This window comes from Aethalodelphis obliquidens, unplaced genomic scaffold, assembly GCF_003676395.1.
Source record: "Aethalodelphis obliquidens isolate GAN/ISIS:26980383/991018 unplaced genomic scaffold, ASM367639v1 scaffold55, whole genome shotgun sequence".
Taxonomy (NCBI): domain Eukaryota; kingdom Metazoa; phylum Chordata; class Mammalia; order Artiodactyla; family Delphinidae; genus Aethalodelphis; species Aethalodelphis obliquidens.
The window spans coordinates 12522989-12546461 of NW_020837999.1; the positions used below are offsets into that span (position 1 = coordinate 12522989).

At 39.5% G+C, this 23473-nt stretch overlaps 1 protein-coding gene across 1 annotated transcript in view; it reads left to right on the plus strand.

The window, feature by feature from the left end:
• Positions 1-23473, plus strand: part of ADCY10 (adenylate cyclase 10) — a 92927-nt gene that overhangs the window by 31073 nt on the left and 38381 nt on the right. Inside the window, exons 13-19 of the mRNA XM_027086465.1 lie at positions 3670-3823; positions 6026-6218; positions 6738-6824; positions 11269-11543; positions 13664-13800; positions 21394-21522; positions 23138-23419. Coding sequence (XP_026942266.1) covers positions 3670-3823; positions 6026-6218; positions 6738-6824; positions 11269-11543; positions 13664-13800; positions 21394-21522; positions 23138-23419 — 1257 coding nt within the window. The remainder of the gene's footprint in view (positions 1-3669; positions 3824-6025; positions 6219-6737; positions 6825-11268; positions 11544-13663; positions 13801-21393; positions 21523-23137; positions 23420-23473) is intronic.

The following is a 23473-nucleotide window of genomic DNA, read 5'->3' on the forward strand; positions in this document are numbered from 1 at the left end:
GGAGGTCTGAGGTCTTCTGCCAGCGTTCAGTAGGTGTTCTGTAGGAGTTGTTCCACGTGTAGATGTATTTCTGGTGTATCTGTGGGGAGGAAGATGATCTCCGCATCTTACTCTTCCGCCATCTTCCCGGAAGCCTCTCGGGTCTTCATTTACACAAGCCTTCTTTTAATCAACATTACATTATGAAATTCATCCATATTGTTGGATGTAGCTATAATTCATCCATTTTCATTGCTTTGTAGTACAGTTGGCCCTCTGTATCTGCAGGGTGTGCATCCAGGGATGCAAACAACCACAAATCAAAAAAAAAATTTTTTTTTTAATTCCAGAAAATTCCGAAAAGCAAAACTTGAATTTGCTGCACACTGGCAACTATTTACATAGCATTTACATTGTATTTGCTATTATAATCAACCTAGAGATGAGTTAAAGTATACAGGAGGATGTGTTTAGGTTGTATGCAAATACTACACCATTTTATATAAGGGACTTGAGCATCCGAATATTTTGATTTCCCCGGGGGTCCTGGAACCAATCTCCTGTGGATACAGAGGGATGACTATATTCCCTTTTATAAGTATATAACAATGTATTCATTCTGCTTTTGTACAACATTTGAGTTGTTTCCAGTTTGGGTTCTTATGAATAATACTGCCATAAAGATTTTTGTACAAGTCTTATGGTGAACATACGTATGCATTTCTGCTGTTGAGTATATATATAGGAGTGATACTGTTGGGGCAAAGGGTACAATTTTGGTAGATAGTTTTCTCAGTCTTTACAATTTTAATAATTCTGTTGGGTTTATAGTGGTATCTCACCATGGTTTCCATCTGTATTTCCCTGATGTGGTTGAGTGCCTTTTCCAAATATTTATTGGCCATTTGGAAATCATCTTTTATAAAGTGTCTGTACAAATCTTTTGTCTATTTTTCAATTGGATTGTATTTTTTTATAGAACCGTTGGAATTATTTATATATTCTGAAAATGGGTCCCTTTGTTTTTACTGTATGTAACTTTTCCCATTCTGTGCTTGCCTTTTTACTCTATTAGTGATGTATTTAATGAACACAACTTTTGATTTTAATGAAATCCAATTTATCAATTTTTTTCTTTATAATTAGTGTTTTTGTATACTGTTTGAGAAATCTTTCCTCGTCCAAAAGTCATGAAGATATTTTTCTAGATTCTCTTCCAGAAATTTTGTTTTACCTTTTACATTTAGAGCTATGATCCATCCGGCAGTGATGTTTTTGTGATTCTTGGTGAGAGAGACCCTATCATAAGAAAGCTAACTCAAGACTATGCAGGGAAGTAGACACAAAATGAGGTAGAGAAGAGACCCACGTGAAGATTGGCCTGTGGATTCTGAAGGCAGCCATTTCAAGTAACACTTGTAATTTCCTTCTGTTAGACTTGAACATCCCTAAAAGTATCATTATAAATTAAATCTCGGTCATAACTGTGTTAGGGCAATTGAGAAGAGGCTCTGTCCCACACCTTGGGGGAGTATTAGGACAGAATCTTGATGTCAGCAGAGCATAAAAGAAGGCAACAGTTCCAGAACTTCAAAGAGCACTTGAGCCAGCAGCAATGCCTAACTTTCAGTGCATTCAGGTAGTTTTCAGAGTCTGCAAGCACATCACTTTTTATAAGTCCAGATCCCCAAACTCTTGAAGGCTAGAAAGGAGAAGGAATGCCCACTCTCACCCTCCTCCGAGGCCTAACTTTTCATCCTAGGATATGCTTGTTGTGATAATGATTGACAGTAAATGGAAGTCCTAACCCCCTTTCTACAAAATTGAGGACTCACTATGACAGACATATTAGAATACATTGCTGCAATATGCATATGTTTCTCAACCTGGTCTAGTTGCCTTTGTTTGTTTTCTGTGCGTGTGTTTTGCTTTGTTTTGTTTTTCGGCTGCTGCTGAGCGGCTTGTGAGACCTTAGTTCCCTGAACAGGGATTGAACCCAGGCCCTCAGCACTGAAAGCTCAGAGTCCTAACCACTGGACTGCCAGGGAATTCTCTGTACTTGACTTTTTGCCCTGATTTCTCCAGTATAAGGTAAAGATCAGGCCCACATATCTTTCCTTAAAGCTATAACCAAAAACAGACTGTCAGAGGTTAGGAGTATGGGAAACACCCTTCTTTTACAAGAGTGCCTGTAAGTGAAATTGTATATGCTAACTGATAACAGAACTAAAATGAACAAAAAGTGTTCTTTTAGTGTCAAAAATGCGTACAACAGTCTCAGGTATTAGGGCCTTGTTCAAATAGAAACAAGGTATGCATACTTCAAGGCAAGTTGAGTTAACCTCATTTTAGAATCCAACTAAAAAGACAATCAGTAAGTTCTTACCTGTATGTGTTCTAGACAAATAGAACATAAAACAGCTAGAAGAGTCTGCTTTGCAGCCTTCTGGGCATCTTCTAAGTTCCTGTGTAAACTTTAGGCCAAAGAACAATACTACACATCTCACAAAATTGAAATTCAAATGTGCTTTCAGAAAGGAAATGTTGCACCTAAAAGAAGCAATATGGTCTGCAGAGTAATTCTCACTAAATCTTACCCAGAAATTTACATTACCAAATAAACACTCAGCTTCTTTGTATAAAACATGTAAGCTTAGAGTAGTGGTCTTGGTTTTCAATAGACTTTAGCTAACACCTAGGTATGTATTTACTCTATCAATGCATAACAGAATGGGCCCTCCACAGTGATCTGTCCAGCAAAGAAGGAAGAGTCAGCCCTGATTTGGTCTCCAGCTCTTTTGACAGAAATTACCGTTCTGCCAACTCCTTCCCGCCCACCCAGGTTTCAAAGATTGTAGGCTGAGTTTCAGATTTCAGTCAGGGCATCCTGTTACACATATTTAAAGACACATAAGAAAAATAAGAGTGATAGGGTTGTAACCCAAGATGACTTTTATTTTCTTCTTTTCCTTTTTAAGTTTTCTGTATTTTCTACAGTGAGCATGCATTAGTTTTATAATAAGGAAAAAAACTATAATTTATTTTTACTAAGAATTTAGGTTGTTCTTATGATAGAATTAATCTATATATGAGTTTTTTAAAGCAAATTGAATTTTTTTATCACCGTTAATACTTTTAGTAGCCCTGAGATAAGTATAATTTCTCATTTACAAAGAGCAAGTTTTCCTTCACAGAATCGGAAATAAAAACTGTTTATCCATATTGTTCAACATGGGAACCCTAACTTTATTAAGTTGATTTCCTAATGTAATAATCTATAGTTACTTCTAGTGTGTTACAGAAAAAGGAAAAGAAAACAAGCGTTAGGGTCGGATAGCCCTGGTTTAATTCCTGGTTGTATAATTTAAGCAAATCTCAGTTTTCTACACTAAAGTTAAATGGACATCATAATGAGCATTATAAGAATCCTTTCCCTCACAGCTTGTGGGAATCAAAAAAAACCAAACCAAACCAAAACAAAACTGTAAAACCACATTGTTAAACTGGAAAGTTCTAGAGAAAGATTTTTTTTTAATTTTAAAGTGCACAGGACCTCAAGAAACTCCATGAACAATGCCATGGAAATTCCAAGGGTATTCTTAGAAGCTGTATCACTATGTGCTTTTTTATGTTTCTAGACTATTTTATGTTGATTGGGTTTGCTCCCTTTTTAAAAAATGAAAATAACAGGACGCGATAAGGAGATCAAATACTTCATGTGTACTATGAAGGAATTTTTGATATCTAACTGCAGCCGAGTCCTGATGTACGAAGGATTATCAGGATATGGAAAAAGCGAGCTACTAGTGGAAATTGAGTACCTGGCCCAAGGTGAGAACCACAGGTGAGTGTCTTGCAATGACCATTTTTTTTGTGAATCCAGAGAATCTTGACATCTTTAAGAGTTTCATTGTTTCAATGTTCCTCTCCTTTATATAAGTTGCCTATGTAAACTATCCACAATCTATCAGTTATTATTGGGTGTCATGCCCCTTGTGCTAGATAAGTAATTAACGATAAACATATCGAACTGAGAAAATGAAGATGGGCTGACCCCTGGAGATCCTGATTTAATGCCAGGACGGACTTGGACATTGATATTTTTAAGTTTCCTAATGCACAGTTTGAGAACAACTGGTATAAATGTTGAGGATAGATTGGGTTTGCAGAACAAATACGTAAGTTTATCCATGTGGCCGACGGGGAATCACTAGTTCAAACCACTGAGGCCTGAGCATATGGTTAGAGAATGAAAGGCCTCTGGATTTTCCTTCGGAAGGCAGAGCTGATGCACTTACCTCATGCTGTTTGTCTCTTTTCATATAAGGAATGTCATGAGGGCTCTCTTTGGGACAACCCATCTCATGGAGGTGGACGGTATGGTATTCAGTAACAGTGATGATGACCAAGACAATGGTAATGGTGTCTCACATCCTTTCACCATCTAACCTAAAGGCTTTAAGTTAGGGAAAGTTCTTATTAATCTTATTTTTAGCTATGTTTCTACTCTTTTTTAATGCCAGGCCTGAGAAAGACTAGTTTTAAAATATCTTTAACACTGATGAAAGGATAATTCAAAATAGCCAGAGACACTCATTTATTCCATCACTTACTGAGTACCTACTATGTTCCAGGAACTTAGTGCTATATTAGTTTGCTAGAGCTACCATGACAAAGCATCACAAGCTAGGTGGCTTAAGCAACAGAAGTATATTATCTCGGTGTACAGGAGGGTAAAAGTCCAAGATCCAGGTGGCGTAAAGTTGGTTCCTTCCATCAGCTGTGAGGGACAGTCTGTTCTGTGCCTCTTTCCTAGCTTCTGGTGGCTTGCTGGCAGTCACTGGTGTTCATTGGCTTGTAGAAGCATCACCCCCGTCTCTGCCTCCATCTTCACATGATGTTCTCCATGTGTGCTGTCTGTGTCCAAAAAATTTCCCTCTTCTTTTTTTTTTTCCCCACTGCGTGGCTTGCGGGATCTTAGTTCCCCAACCAGGGATTGAACCTGGGCCACACCAGTGAAAGCACCGAGTCCTAACCACTGGACCGCCAGGGAATCCCCCAAATTTCCCCTTCCTATAAAGAGACAGTCATATTGGATTAGGGGCCCACCCTATTCCAGTATGGCCTCATCTTAACTTACCTAGTTACATCTGCAATGACCCTATTCCCAAATAAAGTCACATTCTGAGGGCTAAGACTTCAGCATATGAATTGGTGGGGGGGAGGGGCGCATAAATGAATCCATAACAAGTTGCAAAGCCTTGAAGACGAATAATATCTGATCCCTACCCTCAAGGAGTTCTCACAAAAGAGAAGGAAAGAGAGATGACAGTAAAAATAGAATGTGGTGAGGACAGTGATAGAAGCACGTGATAGAGTACTGTAAAAGCTACGAGAAAGAGGGGTATGTCATCCAACCTGAGGGCATCAGGGAAGATTTCCAGGAGGTTACTCCTGAGCTGAGATATACAAATGAACAGGAAATGAGGGATTAGGAGGGACTGTGAGAAGTGATAACACTCTAGGCTGAGGAAAGCAAAGGCATAAAGAGAAGAAACAGTTGGATGTACAGGGAACACTCACCAGTTTGTTGTTGGTGGAGGTTAGACTGCTGGGCAGAGAGTGGCAAGAAATGACCATGAGGACTTGGAAAGGCTTATATGTCACGTGAAGGAGTCTAGACTTAACCTAGACTTGCATCTCCCTAGGTGCTTCAGGCTTCCATAAAGGTGATGCATTCAGAGAGTCTTGGCGCTAGACAGGGGTAGTAGTATGCTGTTAGGGAGTATAGGTGAGAGTATGAGGGCCTGAACCCAGGCATTGGCGGTAGGGCTAGAGAAGAGGGGATAGCTAGGATACATTTACAGAGCTTAGAAACATAGTGGAATAAGGGAGGGTATCTGAAGCACAAATAAAGAACAGCTTCCAGATAGCTTGGGAAATCTGTCATTACAACTGAATATGAGGAGTCAGGGCTTTCCTTCAACCTTTATTGTTTTCAAAAAATATATTTTAAAACTCTGATTCCTGACTTTCTTATAAACAGGACTATTGCTATTGCGTTGACTAAGATCAGCTTCCATCAGAATTTTTATACCATCCAGATACTCATGGCCAATGTACTAGGTCTGGATACTTGCAAACATTATAAAGAACGACAGACCAACCTTCAAAATAAAGTCAAGTTACTGCTGGATGAAAAGTTCCATTGTCTTCTTAATGACATTTTCCATGTGCAGGTAACTAGCTAGTGTTAGACTCCCGTTAGAAATAGTGAAGGGGCAGATGTGGCCACTCCTCCCTGATGCTTTATGACTTTGCATCTCTTTGGCCTTTATTATCCTCTTGTTTTCTCATCTGCAGCGTCCAGGTGGTAAGGAAATGACTCCCAATCCTTGAATGAGCTACCTTCCTGAGATATATTGGTACCAGACTCAAGAAAACCCAAATATCCACCTGCTGATTCATTTCTTTTCTCACCTTCCCATCATAGCTATACTATACTAGCTAGTCCAGGGCACGAAATCACTCTGCTCCCACAGGTGACTGCCAATGCAAAGACAAGAATGTGCCCTGTTCTTTCCTGTATCTATTAGATTCAATGACATAGAGTATCAGAGCTGGAAGGGATGTTATGGATTACCTAGCACATGAGGATTTTAAGGCACAGAACAGTAAAGTGAATTACCAGAGTCATACAACTAGTAGTTCCCCCTGCTATTTGCCCATACTCAATATTCTCATAATTCTTTATACAGTTCCCTATTTCACGAGAGGTTTCCAGGATGAGCACCACGAGAAAGCAGAAGCAGTTGGAAGCGTTGTTTATGAAGATCTTGGAGCAAGTAAGAGCGTCTATAGGTCAAATAATGGAGAGGGGGAAACTGGGCGTCTCACCGCAAAGCCAGGTGACCTCAAGGGTTTAGACTCCAATGGCAAGAAGCGTTGAAGTATGTGAAAGCTTTAACCCAAAGTGTTTCATTTTCCTCCATCCTTCCAAACCTCGAGCTAAGAGTCTGTTCAGAATTTAGCTGTGCTGAAAAGGAGTCCTTTAACATTACTCCTGGGAGTTTGGCCTCGCCTTAAAACCAGTCCTCTTTTTCTCTCCTTCTGTATGAGATGCAGTCTATCAAACTGGTTATGTATATAGGCTCTGTAATCAGTCTACCAAAGTTTGAGCCCTTAGGCCTATCACTTGCTACCTGGGTAACCTTGATCAAGTGACTCAACCTGTCCATGCTTTTACTTTACCTTCTATAAAATGAGGAAATAATAGTACCTAGCTCACAGGGTTGTAAGGTTTAAATGACTAGATCATGTGTAAAACCTATAATAGTGCCTTTTTCATTAGAAACACTCAACCAATGTTAACTTTTGCTCTCTGAATAATATCATGACTGTCCATTATATGTTGATGATCACCAACTTTATATCCCATTCCTCAGCTCTCGTATAAGCACCAAAACTATATTTCCAAGAACTGTATATTCCACTTGGGTATGGGGACTCACACTCAGTTCAGTGTCTAATACTAAATTCATTTTTTTCCCTACTTTAGTGCCCTATCTCCCTCATCTTGATCCTGACCCTTGATTTAGTCAATAGCAAATTCATTCACACATCATTTAAAGTTACCTTTGCTCAGTTGACAAGTCCTACCATGTCTACCTCAGACTGACTCTGGAATCTCCCCGTCCTCTCTTCCCTACTGTAGTTCAGCCTCTTTCTCTTCCTGGACTGTTTCCATAGCTTTCCAACTAATCTCTGTGCCTCATACCTCTCCACTCCAATTCATCCTCCATACAACTGCCAAGGTGTATGCAAATCGCTCCAACTTGTGCTTTATACTATCCAAGTAATTCTCAATACTAATGAGATAAAAGCCAAAAGACTTTTTTTTTTTTAAACCTGGAGAAATGCTACTCATCATTCAGTGTCACCTCTTCAGTGAGAACTCCCCCAAATCACAAGGCATGACTAATTCCTCTTCTGCTGTGTTTCTGTAACACTTTGAACATCTTTCTTACTGTATTTTCCATACTGTATTGCGATTTGCTACTTATATATGCGTCTCTCCCCCTCAGGAGGTTGTGAGCTTCTTAAGGAAAGGGAGCCTCTTTCTCATTTTTGTATCACTACTGACCAGCGGAGTGTCTGGCACATAATAAATAAACAATTCAAGTTTGTGGCATTGTGTAAGTTTATAATACAACTTCCTTCTTCTCCACTGCAGGCAAATAAGGCTATATCAGTAGTTTCTAAATGTCAGACTTTGGACTGTTTGCATCACAAGTATCCAGGAAGCTTCATAAAATATATGGATTTGTGAATTCTACCCCAAATTGAAAAGGGCTTCGTTGGGGCCTAGGAATCTGTTTAGTTGTTTCTTTTTGTTTTGAAACTTCTCAGTTGGTTCCAATCCACAACCTAGTTGGAAACCATGAGTAAAGCTGTGCTTTGATTCTGTGCTATGACAACAATCTTTGGATCATTTACTATCAGTATGACCTCGGGCAAGTGGTTTAACTTCTCTGTGCCTAAATTTTCTCAGTAAATAGATTCAATAGTGCCACCTCCTATGAATGTTACGAAGATTTTTTTTTTTTAATTAAAAAAAATTTTTTTTTGGCTGTATTGGGTCTTTGTTCCTGCACACGGCCTTTCTCTAGTTGCGGTGAGCAGGGGCTACTCTTCGTTGCGGTGTGCGGGCTTCTCATTGTGGTGGCTTCTCTTGTTGTGGAGCACGGGCTCTAGGCGCACGGGCTTCAGTAGTTGCCGCATGTGGGCTCAGTAGTTGCGGCACTCAGGCTCAGTAGTTGTGGCTCGTGGGCTCTAGAACGCAGGCTCAGTAGTTGTGGCGCACAGGCTTAGTTGCTCTGCAGCATGTGGGATCTTCCCGGACCAGGGCTCGAACCCATGTCCCCTACATTGGCAGGTGGATTCTTAACCACTGCAACACCAGGGAAGTCCATTAACGAAGATTTTAAATAAGTTCATTTATGAAAGCACATCACGCGATGCTGGGAACATAGTAGGTGCGGTGTAAGTGTTGGCTTTTTTCACATCAGAGAGGACCTAATTCCATCTCCTCATTTTATTTTATGTTTTTAATTAATTTTTATTGGAGTATAGTTGACTTACAATGTTGTGTTAGTTTCTATGTTGTGTTAGTTTGTTGTGTATAGCAAAGTGAATCAGTTATACATATATATATATATCCACTCTTTTTTAGATTCTATTCCCATATGGGTCATCACAGAGTGTTGAGTAGAGTTCCCTGTGCTATAAAATAGGTTCTTGTTAGCTATCTATTTTATATATAGTAGTGTGTATATGTCAATCCCAATCTCCCAGTTTATCCCTCCCCCCACCTTTCCCCCTTTGTAACCATAAGTTTGTGTTCTACATCTGTGATTCTGTTTCTGTTTTGTAAATAGGTTCATTTGTACCTTTTTTTTAGATTCCACATATAAGTGATATCACATGATATTTGTCTTTCTCTGTCTGACTTACTTCACTTAGTGTGATAATCTTTAGGTCCATCCATGTCGCTGTAAACGGCATTATTTCGTTCCTTTTTATGGCTGAGTAATATTTCAGTCTCCTCATTTTAAATGTGAAGAAGCTGGCGCCATTGATGTACTATTGAATTCATGTAGGTTTTTTGGTTCCTGCTTTACTCTCCCCAATTCACAAATAATTCACTGACAAGGCTATTCTATGACTAAAACTCTCATTTCTAACTGCCCCGTAGTTTTATTTATTTATTTATTTGGCTGCGTTGGGTCTTTGTTGCTGCACAGGCTTTCTCTAGTTGCGGTGAGTGGGGGCTACTCTTTGTTGCAATTCGCAGTCTTCTCATTGCGGTGGCTTCTCTTGCTGTGGAGCACGGGCTCCAGGTGCGCGGGCTTTAGTAGTTGTGGCTTGCAGCCTTAGTAGTTGTGGCTTGTGGGCTCTAGAGCACAGGCTCAGTAGTTGTGGTGCATGGGCTTAGTTGCTGTGTGGCATGTGGGATCTCCCTGGACCAGGGCTAACCTGTGTCCCCTGCATTGGCAGACAGACTCTCAACCACTGCGCTACCAGGGAATTCCCTGCCCCGTAGTTTTAAAGACATTAGTCAAATACAAAAGAAAACAAAACAATGGGATGCTAACCCCTATTCATTAAAATGTTCTCAGGGTCAGTGAAGAACTAACGATCTGGTGACAGAATGGGGCTGTAAGAGGGGACTTACGTATATGTGATAAGGCAGGCTATAATACTTTATAATGATCATCTTCTGAAATTTGAAATTTGAATGTAGCTTTTGCTGCTCTAGTTTATAAAAACATGCAGAGGGAAAGAATGGCTTAACCCAATCTCTTCCCAGAGGGAAACAAAAGAAGCCAAGAGCAGTCTGGAGCAGTAAGAATGGGGAAGGTTTTCTCCATTTAGACATCTTACACTATGGAAATGCAGGGCCCGCTATGCAGGGGCTCACACTAAATGTAAGCTCTATATTTTGTCTAATACTCTATCCCCAGTGCTTAAAACAGTACCTGACCCTAACAGATGCACAATAAATGCTTAATGAGTAAATAAATAATTCAGACTTGTTAGGGAAAGGTACTCTACACAAGAAGAGGGACACACGATCTGTTTTTAAGTGTAACAAGCGCCGCAATTCAAGCTAGAACAGCATAAACTGTCGGCAGGGCAAGGACCAGGTGAGTTTCTCTCAGCAGCCTGCCTCCAGCACCTAGCCCAGTGGGTGCTTGGTAAGTATGTGTTGAATCGATGTTGGTTGAATAAATGTCAAATAGACATTTCCAGGAGACCTTCATTTTTCAATAGATTAGAATGACTTGAAGTAAACCTCAGTAATTTTTATGTAATGGCTGTTTAGGTTGACTAAAACCCCATCTATCCTATATATTTACATTATCTTTACACAAAGATTCGACCAAGTAAGAGTCTGTTCCAGCCAGTTCTGTCCCAATTGCCACAGATTCCAATTAGCGGAATCTAAATTAACGCAAAGTTATTAGAAAGAACAGATTTAACTTAGCTTCACAAAATTCGGTGGATACACATGCATACCCATACATGTGTATAAAAAACTGAAGTCACGGGAGTTCCCTAGTGGTCTAGTTAGGATTTGGCGCTTTCGCTGCCATTGCCTGGGTTCAATCCCTGGTCGGGGAACTGAGATCCCGCAAGCTGCTCGGTGCGGCCAAAATATCAAACAAAAACAAAAAAAAACCCTGAAGTCCTACAGCATTTTTCTTTGTGTTTCTCCACCTTGTCCAGACAGTGAAAGAGGAAAGGATTATTTTCATCATCGATGAAGGCCAGTTTATCGATTCAGCCTCCTGGACGTTTATGGAGAAGCTTATCCGGTCTGTTCCCATCTTCATCATCATGTCCCTGTCTCCCTTCATTGACATGCCCTGTGCAGCTGCCCGTGCCATAATGAAGAACAGGAACACCACCTATGTCATCCTTGGAGCCGTGCAGCCTAAGGACATCCTCAACAAGGTCTGCCTAGACCTCAACGTCAGGGGCATCCCCAAAGAACTAGACACGTGAGTAACCTGTTTCTATCCTGAGGCCTTGACATCTGCACTCGTTCTCCAGGTCCAGACTTCATCAGATTCCTTAAGATGTGTCTGAAAGCGGCCATTTCAGGATCCTTGCTGGTCCCGCCTTTCCAAGGGGCCACTGAACATGCTTGATGGGATGGGTGCCCCTCACTTTTCCTTGTTATGGTCCCTGTTACACCGTCTCAGACGTTGCTTAGGACATCAGTTTTGTTTCCCTTTCATCATGCTGGCTATGGGCACACTCACTCTAAGCCACAGTGACTAAGGGCACTGTCACGGGCAAGTAACATGAAAGGCAAACTGGTAAGCCTTAAGCACCACAGCCCACAGCTGAGCAAGGTCTTAGTCGCTGGCAATAACGTGGTCTGGTACTGGTGTTCCCTGTCATGGCAGATGGTGACGTCAGTGCTCTCTGAGCTTCTCAGTGACTCCTCTCCTGGGGTCTTGACAGCAGTCCCCTTAACAACATGGACAATGCCTCCTCCTTAGCTGGCTGTTTACAAGCCTCCTTGGTATCTGTATCTGTTCTTTCTAATGAGGTTGCTTTGCTTCTGGAAGAGAAATGTCTTGGACAAAGTCTCATTTAAAATAACTCCAGGCATGAATTTATTTTTTTTTTAAATTGTATTTTTATTTATTTATTTATTTTTGGCTGTGTTGGGTCTTCGTTTCTATGCGAGTGCTTTCTCCAGTTGCAGTAAGTGGGGGCCACTCTTCATCGCGGTGCGCGGGCCTCTCACTGTTGCGGCCTCTCTCGCTGTGGAGCACAAGCTCCAGACGCGCAGGCTCAGTGGCCATGGCTCATGGGCCTAGTTGCTCCGCAGCATGTGGGACCCTCCCAGACCAGGGCTCGAACCCGTGTCCCCCACATTGGCAGGCAGACTCTCAACCACTGTGCCACCAGGGAAGCCCGCGGGCATGAATTTTGTGTGTTCTTTCCCTTTGTCTCTCTGTCTCTCCCTCTTTCTCTCTGTATGTATGTATTTATTTATTTATTATGTATGTATTTATTATATATGTATGCATTTATTATATATGCATTTACTTTTTGATCTAGGCTTTCCAATTCTAGGAACCTATCTCAAAGATATACTGACAGGGAACTATGCTCAATATTTTGTAATAACCTATAAGGGAAAAGAATCTGAAAAAGAATATATATATATATATATATACATATCTGAATCACTTTGCTGTACACCTGAAACTAACACAACATTGTAAATCAGCTATACTTCAATTAAAAAATTTAAAAAATTTTAAAATATATATAGTGACAAAAATATGAAGTGACATATGGGCACAGTTTTTATTGAGGCATTATTTGTACTAGTAAAAGACTGAAAGCAATCCAAATGTCCATCTCTAAGAGGATAGTCAGAATAAACTAGGATGCATCCACACGATTGAGCCCTATGTAGCTATAAAGAGAAATAAGAAAGATCTACTGATATGAAGGGATGACCAGGATACATTGTTGAGTGAAAAAACAAGGGGTTGCCTAGTGTGCAGTATATATAACTTGCTGTCTTTTATCTAAGGAAGAGAGTGAAATACGTGTGTGCATTTTCTATAGTTTTAAAAAGAAACGTTGAAAAGATAAACCAGAAACTAATTTAAATGCTTACTTATAAGGCGAGGAAGGGAAGCAAGACTGAGGATGTACCTTATTACATAGCTTTGACTTCGGAAAGATTTAAATGGTTTATTATGTAATTTTAAAAATGAAAGAAAGGGCTTCCCTGGTGGCGCAGTGGTTGAGAGTCCACCTGCCGATGCAGGGAACACGGGTTCGTGCCCCAGTCCGGGAAGATCCCACATGCCGTGGAGTGGCTGGGCCCGTGAGCCATGGCCGCTGAGCCTGCACGCGTCTGGAGCCTGTGCTCCACAACGGGAGAGGCCACAACAGTGAGAGGCCCGCGTACAGCAAAAAAAAAAAAAAAGAAAGAAAAAAGAAAAAGCAATCCCTAAAAATGAAAAACAAACCAAAACAAATGGAGAAAGAGAAGTGATTATTTTCAGGTGATTGAGAAAACGCAAATATTTTTACTTCTTTAAAGATGGTTCTTTGATATAAATAGATTGCATTGTTTTCACTACAGGTACCTGGCCGAGGGAAGCTGTGGGATTCCAATTTACTGTGAAGAATTGCTTAAAAACCTGGACCATCACAGGGTACTCGTTTTCCAAACAATAGAGTCTGAGGAGAAGACAAGTGTGACCTGGAATAACCTGTTCAGTAAGTCCCATAATGATGGTTCTTCCTGTCTCCTTCTGCAGAGAGGGTGGCAAGGGTGGGCTTTTCCATAGGCTGCTTCCTATACGGGTCAGAGGCTTTGGGGAGGCAAAGAACGTTGGACTTGATATCCCAGATTGTGAGAGAACTTAACATTGCCCGGGACTCACTGAACTGGGAGAATGAATGTAGACGTGTAATAGAAATGAAAGAACACTGGAGAATCTTAAAGCCCAGAATCAGAACTGACGGGGGATGTAGATGTTATCTGGGAAAAAGGTAAAATTATTAGAGCTCAAAGTGAATTGTCAACAAGGTTCTCATGCTACAGAGACATACAGAAGGATGAACTTTGATATGATGTCACAAAGAGGGCAGTTGGAATTTTTAAGAAAATAGTTTTAGTGAAGGGAGAAGGGTAGGGGTTGGGGAATGGGGTAAGGATGCAAGCTGGGATGTAGAGGATTAAGGTTAATGTGAATGATAAGAAAGTATCTGTGGTGGATATACTAGTTGTTTAGAGAGATGGCAGTGATGAGAAGAAAAAAATCATATTCTATCAAAAATAAAAAGAAAGAAAGAAAGAAAGAAACTATGTTTTGACACAAAGAGGACCATGAAGGTTTAAGAGATAGCATCTCTTCCATGAAAAGAGAGAGTATAAAGATGTAATCATCTCTGGGCTTTCTGTCATCTGACACCGGTCAGAATGGCCATCATCAAAACATCCACAAACAATAAATGCTGGAGAGGGTGTGGAGAAAAGGGAACCCTGTTGCACTGTTGGTGGGAATGTAAGGTGATACAGCCACTATGGAGAACAGTATGGAGGTTCCTTAAAAAACTACAAATAGAACTACCATATGACCCAGCAATCCCACTACTGGGCATATACCCTGAGAAAACCATAATTCAAAAAGAGTCATGTACTAAAATGTTCATTGCAGCTCTATTTACAATAGCCAGGACACGGGAGCAACCTAAGTGTCCATCAACAGATGAATGGATAAAGAAGATGTGGCACATATATGCAATGGAATATTACTCAGCCATAAAAAGAAACGAAATTGAGTTATTTGTAGTGAGGTGGATGGACTTAGAGACTGTCATACAGAGTGAAGTAAGTCAGAAAGAGAAAAATAAATACCGTATGCTAACACATATATATGGAATCTAAAAAAAAAATGGTCATGAAGAACCTAGGGGCAAGATGGGAATAAAGACACAGACCTACTAGAGAATGGACTTGAGGATATGGGGAGGGGGAAGGGTAAGCTGGGACGAAGTGAGCGAGTGGAATGGACATATATACACTACCAAATGTAAAATAGACAGCTAGTGGGAAGCAGCCACATAGCACAGGGAGATCAGCTTGGTGCTTTGTGACCACCTAGAGGGGTGGGATAGGGAGGGTGGGAGGGAGGGAGATGCAAGAGGGAAGAGATATGGGGACATATGTATATGTATAACTGATTCACTTTGTTATAAAGCAGAAACTAATACACCATTGTAAAGCAATTATACTCCAATAAAGATGTTAAAAAAAAAGATGTAATCAAAAGAAAATTTTGGCCTTGAAGTTAGGAGTCCAGAGTTACAGTTCCACATATGCCATTTAATAGCTAGTATTTTGGGATTAGTCACAACCTTTATGGCCAGGTACCTGCTATAAAATGGGGGTGGGGGGGGGTAAAGGCAACTCAAATCCTTTCTTATTTATTCATTCAACAAACATCTACTGAGCACCTTCTCTCTGTCTGACACCACAGGAAGCATTCTGGGGACCTCTTGGAGTATAAATGAAGTGACTGAATACAATAATACTTTGCTGTCTCATTGATTTTTTTTAATTAAACTTTTTGAGGTGATTATAAATGTACAGGCCATTGTAAAAAATAATATAGAGAGATTCTGTATACCCTTTACCTAGTTTTCCCCAGTAGTAACATCAGCAAAACTACAGTATAATATCACAACCAGGTCCAATGAAGATGTTAAATATATATATATATATCACAACCAGGATATTAATATTGATACAGTCAAGATACAGAACATTTCCATCACCATGAGGATCCCTTATATTGCCCTATGATAGCCACCCCCCACTTCTCTCCTACCCCTACTTCCTTCTTAACCCCTGGTAATTGCTAATCTGTTCTCCATTTCTATAATTTTGTCATTTAAAAAATTTTTATAAGTAGAATAATATTGTATATGTAATCTTTTGAGATTTGTTTTTCTCTCAGTATAACTCTCTGGAGATTATCTAGGTGGTTGTGTGTATCAATAGTTTGGTCTTATTAGCTGCTGAGTAGTGTTCCATGGTATGGACATACCTCCATTCATCTGTTGGAGGACATCTGGGCTGTTTACAAAAAAAAGAAGAAAAAGAATGTTAAAGAACATACTGAGTCAGTTGACAAAACTGGATTATGGACAGTAAATTATTGTATCAATGTTAAATTTTCTGAAGATGATAAGTATATTCTACTTACGTAAGAGAATGTTGTTATTCTTGGGGAATTCAGAGTAAAGTATTTGGGGATTAAAGGGCATGAATTATGCAACTTAACACTCAAATGAAATGCTTCAGAAAAAATAAGTACATATAGAGAGAACAAAGGCTATAAAAAATGGAGCAAAATGTTAACAGTAGATGAATTGGAATAAAGACTATATAGTGTTATTCTTATAACTTTTCATAAATTTGAAACTTACCAAATAAAAGAATTTTTGAAAAACCAAACAACTTTTAGTGGTTTCCCACTGAGTTTGCAATGAAATCCAAACTCCTTACCTTGGACTGGAGATCCCTGAGGGAGCTTCCTTCCACCCCCTCTGTGGCCTCACCAATACTCTGAAATGTGCTCCAGCCACATTTCTGCTCCTCCAGCACCCGAGCTCCTTTCTGCTCCCTCTCCTCTGGCATTTCACATACCTGCTCCCTCTCTCCCTTAGCTCAGGTGTTACCTCCTCACAGCCACTTTCTCTGACCATGCCCTGCTTAAAGGAAGGCCTTCCTCTGTCTGCACTTTCCTGTTAGTCTCTATCACCAAGTTTATTTCTTTCACAAAACTGACTCACATTAGGAGATTATCTTATTAAGTCACTTTTCCTGTATTATGATTTGTTGCCTAGATATCTGTCTCCATAAATGTTAAGATCCTTGAGGGCTGGAAGCATGCATTAGCCACATTTATAGCCTTCCCAGGTTATGGTGCATAAAAAGTCTGTACTGTGTTGATATGAACTCTCCAGCCCTTACTGTCTGTGCCTACTCATGTGGCACTTGTTTACTGTCTGGTCGTCTGGCTCTCTGTGTATATACCTTATCTTTCCAGGAGGTCGGGAACTTAGTACGTTCACCCTCATATTTCCACATCACCTATTTCAGTGTCTTGCAACTCAACTGTTAATGAGTGACTGGAGGGACAAATAAGTAATGCATTTTGGAGTACCAGGAGAAAAATGACTAGGCAAGCTCACTATTCAAACTTCACCTTTTTTTTTTTTTTGGTATCATATGGTATATTTACTATCCTATTTCACTCAGCTGAAGATTTTCCAAACTCAGTATTCCTCAACAATTGTACCATAATGGCTATGTAATATTTAAGGTAATCACTGTGTTATGGCTGGATATTTAGGCTATGTACAATATTTTAATGTTTAAGGAGATTATGAGCATCTGTTTTCAACATAGTTTTTCTGGATCACTGTAATCATGAGAGTTTCTAATATGAAAAATTACCTTGCTGAAAGTTATAATCTTAAGGATTTTGGTTAAATTGTTGTGTTTTTTTAAACATCTTTCTTGGAGTATAATTGCTTTACAATGGTGTGTTAGTTTCCACTGTATAACAAAGTGAATCATCTATGCATGTACATTTATCCCCATTTCTCCTCTCTCTTGCATCTCCCTCCCACCCTCCCTATCCCACCCTCTAGGTGGATACAAAGCACCGAGCTGATCTCCCTGTGCCATGCGGCTGCTTCCCACTAGCTATTTTACATTTGGTAGTGTGTATATCTCCATGCCACTCCTCACTTCATCCCAGCTTACCCTTCCCCCTCCCCGTGTCCTCAAGTCCATTCTCTACATCTGCGTCTTTATTCCTGTCCTTCCCCTAAGTTTTTCAGAGCCATTTTGTTTTTAGATTCCATATATATGTGTTAGCATATGGTATTTGTTTTTTTCTTTCTGACTTACTTCACTCTGTATGACAGACTCTAGGTCCATCACCTCACTACAAATAACTCAATTTCATTTCTTTTTATGGCTGAGTAATACTCCGTTGTATATATGTGGCACATCTTCTTTATCCATTCATCATTTGACAGGCACTTAGGTTGCTTCCATATCCTGGCTATTGTAAATAGTGCTGCAATGAACATTGTGGTACATGACTCTTTTCGAATTCTGGTTTTCTCAGGGTATATGGCCAGTACTGGGTTTGCTGGGTCATATGGTAGTTCTACTTTTAGTTTTTTAAGAAACCTCCATACTGTTCTCCATAGTGGCTGTATCAATTTACGTTCCCATCAACAGTGCAAGAGGGTTCCCTTTTCTCCACAACCTCTCCAGCATTTATTGTTTGTGGATTTTTTGATGATGGCCAATCTGACCAGTGTGAGGTGATACCTCATTGTAGTTTTGATTTGCATTTCTCTAATGATTAGTGATGTTGAACATCCTTTCATGTGTTTGTTGGCAATCTGTGTATCTTCTTTAGAGAAATGTCTATTTAGGTCTTCTGCCCATTTTTGGATTGGGTTATTTGCTTTTTTGATCTTGAGCTGCATGAGCTGCTTGTAAATTTTGGAGATTAATCCTTTGTCAGCTGCTTCATTTACAAATATTTTCTCCCATTTTGAGGGTTGTCTTTTCATCTTGTTTCTAGTTTCCTGTGGTGTGCAAAAGTTTTTAAGTTTCATTAGGTCCTATTTGTTTATTTTTGCTTTTATTTCCATTTCTCTAAGAGGTGGGTCAAAAGGGATCTTGCTGTGATTTATGTCATAGAGTGTTCTGCCTATGTTTTCCTCTAAGAGTTTTATAATGTCTGGCCTTACATTTAGGTCTTTAATCCATTTTGACTTTCTTTTTGTGTATAGTGTTAGGGAGTGTTCTAATTTCATTCTTTTACATGTAGCTATCCAGTTTTCCCAGCACCACTTATTGAAGAGGGTGTCTTTTCTCCATTGTATATTCTTGCCTCCTTTATCATAGATTAGTTGACCATATATGCATGGGTTTATCTCTGGGCTTTCTATCCTGTTCCATTGATCTATATTTCTGTTTTTGTGCCAGTACCATACTGTCTTGATTACTGTAGCTTTGTAATATAGTCTGAAGTCAGGGAGCCTGATTCCTCCACCTCCATTTTTCTTTCTCAAGATTGCTTTGGCTATTCAGGGTCTTTTGTGTTTCCATGCAAATTGTGAAATTTTTGTTCTAGTTCTGTGAAAAATGCCAATGGTAGTTTGATAGGGATTGCATTGAACCTGTAGATTGCTTTGGGTAGTATAGTCATTTTCACAATGTTGATTCTTCCAATCCAAGAACATGGTGTATCTCTCCATCTGTTTGTATCTTCTTCAATTTCTTTCATCAGTGTCTTATAGTTTTCTGCATACAGGTCTTTTGTCTCCTTAGGTAGGTTTATCCCTAGGTATTTTATTCTTTTTGTTGCAGTGGTAAATGGGAGTGTTTCCTTAATTTCTCTTTCAGATTTTTCATCATTAGTGTCTAGGAATGCAAGAGATTTCTGTGCATTAATTTTGTATCCTGCAACTTTACCAAATTCATTGATTAGCTCTAGCAGTTTTCTGGTAGCATCTTTAGGATTCTCTATGTATAGTATCATGTCATCTGCAAACAGTGTCAGTTTTACTTCTTCTTTTCCAATTTGGATTCCTTTTATTTCCTTTTCTTCTCTGATTGCTGTGGCTAAAACTTCCAAAACTATGTTGAATAGTAGTGGTGAGAATGGGCAACCTTGTCTTGTTCCTTATCTTAGTGGAAATGGTTTCAGTTTTTCACCATTGAGAACAATGCTGACTGTTGGTTTGTCATATATGGCCTTTATTATGTTCAGGTAAGTTCCCTCTATGCTTACTCTCTGGAGGGTTTTTATCATAAATCAGTGTTGAATTTTGTCGAAAGCTTTCTGTGCATCTATTGAGATGATTATATGGTTTTTCTCCTTCAGTTTGTTAATATGGTGTATCGCATTGATTGATTTGCATATATTGAAGAATCCTTGCATTCCTGGGATAAACCTCACTTGATCATGGTGTATGATCCCTTTAATGTGCTGTTCGATTCTGCTTGCTAGTATTTTGTTGAGGATTTTTACATCTATGTTCATCAGTGATATTGGCCTGAAGTTTTCTTTTTTTGTGACATCTTTGTCTGGTTTTGGTGTCAGGGTGATGGTGGCCTCGCATCATAGCAGAGGGAGTGTTCCTCCCTCTGCTATGTTTTGGAAGAGTTTGAGAAGGATACATGTTAGGTCTTCTCTAAATGTTTAATAGAGTTGACTTATAAAGCCATCTGGTACTGGACTTTTGTTTGTTGGAAGATTTTTAATCCCAGTTTCAATTTCAGTGCTTGTGATTGGTCTGTTTATAATTTCTATTTCTTCCTGGTTCAGTTTCAGAAGGTTGTGCTTTTCTAAGAATTTGTCCATTTCTTCCAAGTTGTCCATTTTATTGGCATATAGTTTCTTATAGTAATGTCTCGTGATCTTTTGTGTTTCTGCAGTGTCAGTTTTTACTTCTTTTTCATTTCTAATTCTGTTGATTTGAGTCTTCTCCCTTTTTTTCTTCATGAGTCTGGATAATGGTTTATCAATTTTATCTTCTCAAAGAACCAGCTTTTAGTTTTATTGATCTTAGCTATCGTTTCCTTCATTTGTGATCTGATCTTTATGATTCCTTTCCTTGTGGTAACTTTGGGGTTTTTTTGTTTTTCTTTCTCTAACTGCTTTAGGTGTAAGGTTAGGTTGTTTATTTGAGATGTTTCTTGTTTCTTGAGGTTGGATTGTATTGCTATAAACTTCCCTCTTAGAACTGTTTTTGCTGCATCCCATAGGTTTTGGATCATCGTGTTTTCATTGTCATTTGTTTGTAGATATTTTTTGATCTCCACTTTGATTTATTCAGTGATCTCTTGGTTATTTAGTATTGTACTTTTAGTTAGCCTCCATGTGTTTGTATTTTTTACAGATTTTTTTTCCTGTAATTGATATCTAGTCTCATAGCCTTGTGGTTGGAAAAGATACTTGATACAATTTCAATTTTCTTAAATTTACCAGGGCTTGATTTGTGACTGAAGATATGATCTATCCTGGAGAATGTTCCATGAGCACTTGAGAAGAAAGTGTGTTCTGTTGTTTTTGGATGGATTGTCCTACAAATATCAATTTCATATATCAGTTTTACTTAAAACACAGTATTCCAGAATACTTTACAAACCAACACACATCTCTGCCTGCTCTTTCTCATGTGAGACCCATCTCCAAGTTTATTGGAAAATCCAGATAATAATAGGACAATGACTCTCAACTTTTCTTCCCTTTTACCCCTCTGTAGAGAATTTTGCTAAGCCAACAGAGGACTTAAAAAAATTTACTTTTGGTCTTGAGGAGGGAAATGAAGAAGTCTGTAACCTCGCTAGTGGTGTCAGATTGAAAAACTTGTCACTGCCAGCATCATTAAAAGGTAAAGAAAATTTGACCTGGTGTTCATTTTCCAGGACCTAGATTCCCCTCTTGCTTTCTCTAGGATGCCTCCAACAAAGGAGAAAGGAAGATAGAAGACTGGCTTTGTTTTTATTGTGTGTTGCCCAGGCAATGGGAAGGTTCCATTACAAGCTTGGCTTTTCTGCTTCTAAACAGTAGCCACCTTCCCCCTGTGCATACGCTGGAGTCTGATTTGAACAAAGTTTTATTCGTCTGCATAAAAGAATGAGGTATAGTACATTTTCAATTAAACAGAAATCAAATAGTGAGAGAGAAGATCTAACAGTGATACTTTTCCTGCTATCTACTTCCATAAGAAATGACAAACAAGTGAATTTATATCAGGGATGTACTGTTATTTATTTCAAGAAAAATGAATTTCAAGCAGTGTTCTAGCATGCATTCAGCTCCAATCCATGCCATCTATAAAATGTTCAACTTCAAATGTTTAGTACAAGGATGAGACCTCAAGTTCTCTATCTCCAAAAGAGCATCATTTGTGTTTCATTCACTATGTCTACTAAAATAGCAAGGTGGATTAGCTTGGTTTCTTTTAATCAATATTTTTTTTATTGAAGTATAGTTGATTTACAATGTTGTGTTAATTTCTGCTGTACAGCCAAATGATTCAGTTATACATACATATATATATATATATTCTTTTTTTTTTTTTTTGGCCACACCATGCAGCTTGCAGGATCTCAGTTCCCTGACCCGGGATTGAACCCAGGCCATGGCAGTGAAAGCCTGGAATCCTAACCACTAGGCGACCAGGGAATTCCCACATTCTTTTTTTTTTAAATATTTTTTTCTATTATGGTTTATTATAGGATACTGAATATAGTTCTCTGTGCTATACAGTAGCCTTTGTTTATCTGTTCTACATATAAAAGCTTACATCTGCTAACCCTACTTATATCTGGACTAGCTCGGTTTCTACAATGTTCTGTGGACATATTGAGAAGTTCATATTTTGTCCCTGAGGAGGGTGATGTAATAGAAGGACATCCTGGTCAAGATGTCCAAGAAGCCATGTGAGCTATGATACGCGAACTTAGATGAGAAGATGGAATTGGAGCTAGGAGCTCTCTGACACTTGGTCATGAGCATAGAGATGGTAATGGGTTGTCACAAGAATAACTGAATCCCTGAGGCAGATAGAGAGAAAGCTTATTGCTGGGAGGTTCCAGGAGAAAGGGCAGCCAGTGAAGAAGACAGAGAATGAGCAGCTGGAGAAGTCAACACAGAACACGGATGGCAGGCCCTTCTCCTTCTGACCACTTCTCAGCATGACCTCTGCTCTCCTCACACACCCTTGTCACACTTTAACACAAAATCAGAACACCTTGAAATCCATCTTATTGTCATGGCCAATGGGACATGCATATTTTTAGGTCATAGCATCTCCATCTTTTATACTCCTGACACAAGTGCTATCTGTGAAATAGGTACTAAGCAAATACTTCTTTTGGCCTAGCTCAGCTGGGTGTAGTTCTATTGAACAAGAACTAGAGAACAGGACAGTTGTCCATCTCTAGAATGTATTTGATAAAGACAGATGACTAGTTCCCTATTGTGTGGCTTTCCACCTGCAGAAATCTCTCTGGTCCAGCTGGATAGCATGAGCCTGTCCCGCCAGATGTTGGTGAGATGTGCAGCCATCATTGGCCTGACCTTCACTACAGAACTGTTGTATGAGATTCTCCCTTGTTGGAACATGAAGATGATGATCACTGCCCTGGCAACCCTCGTGAAATCCAACGTCTTTGACTGTTTCCGGAATGGCAAGGAGCTACGAATAGCCCTAAAACAGAACGCGGCCTCGTTTGAGGTGAATTATCGTTCCCTCTCTCTGCAGCCACCCTCTGAAGGAATGGGTAAGTAGAGCCTGGAAGTGACCCATATTTCCTTTAGTTTAAGGCACATCTTGC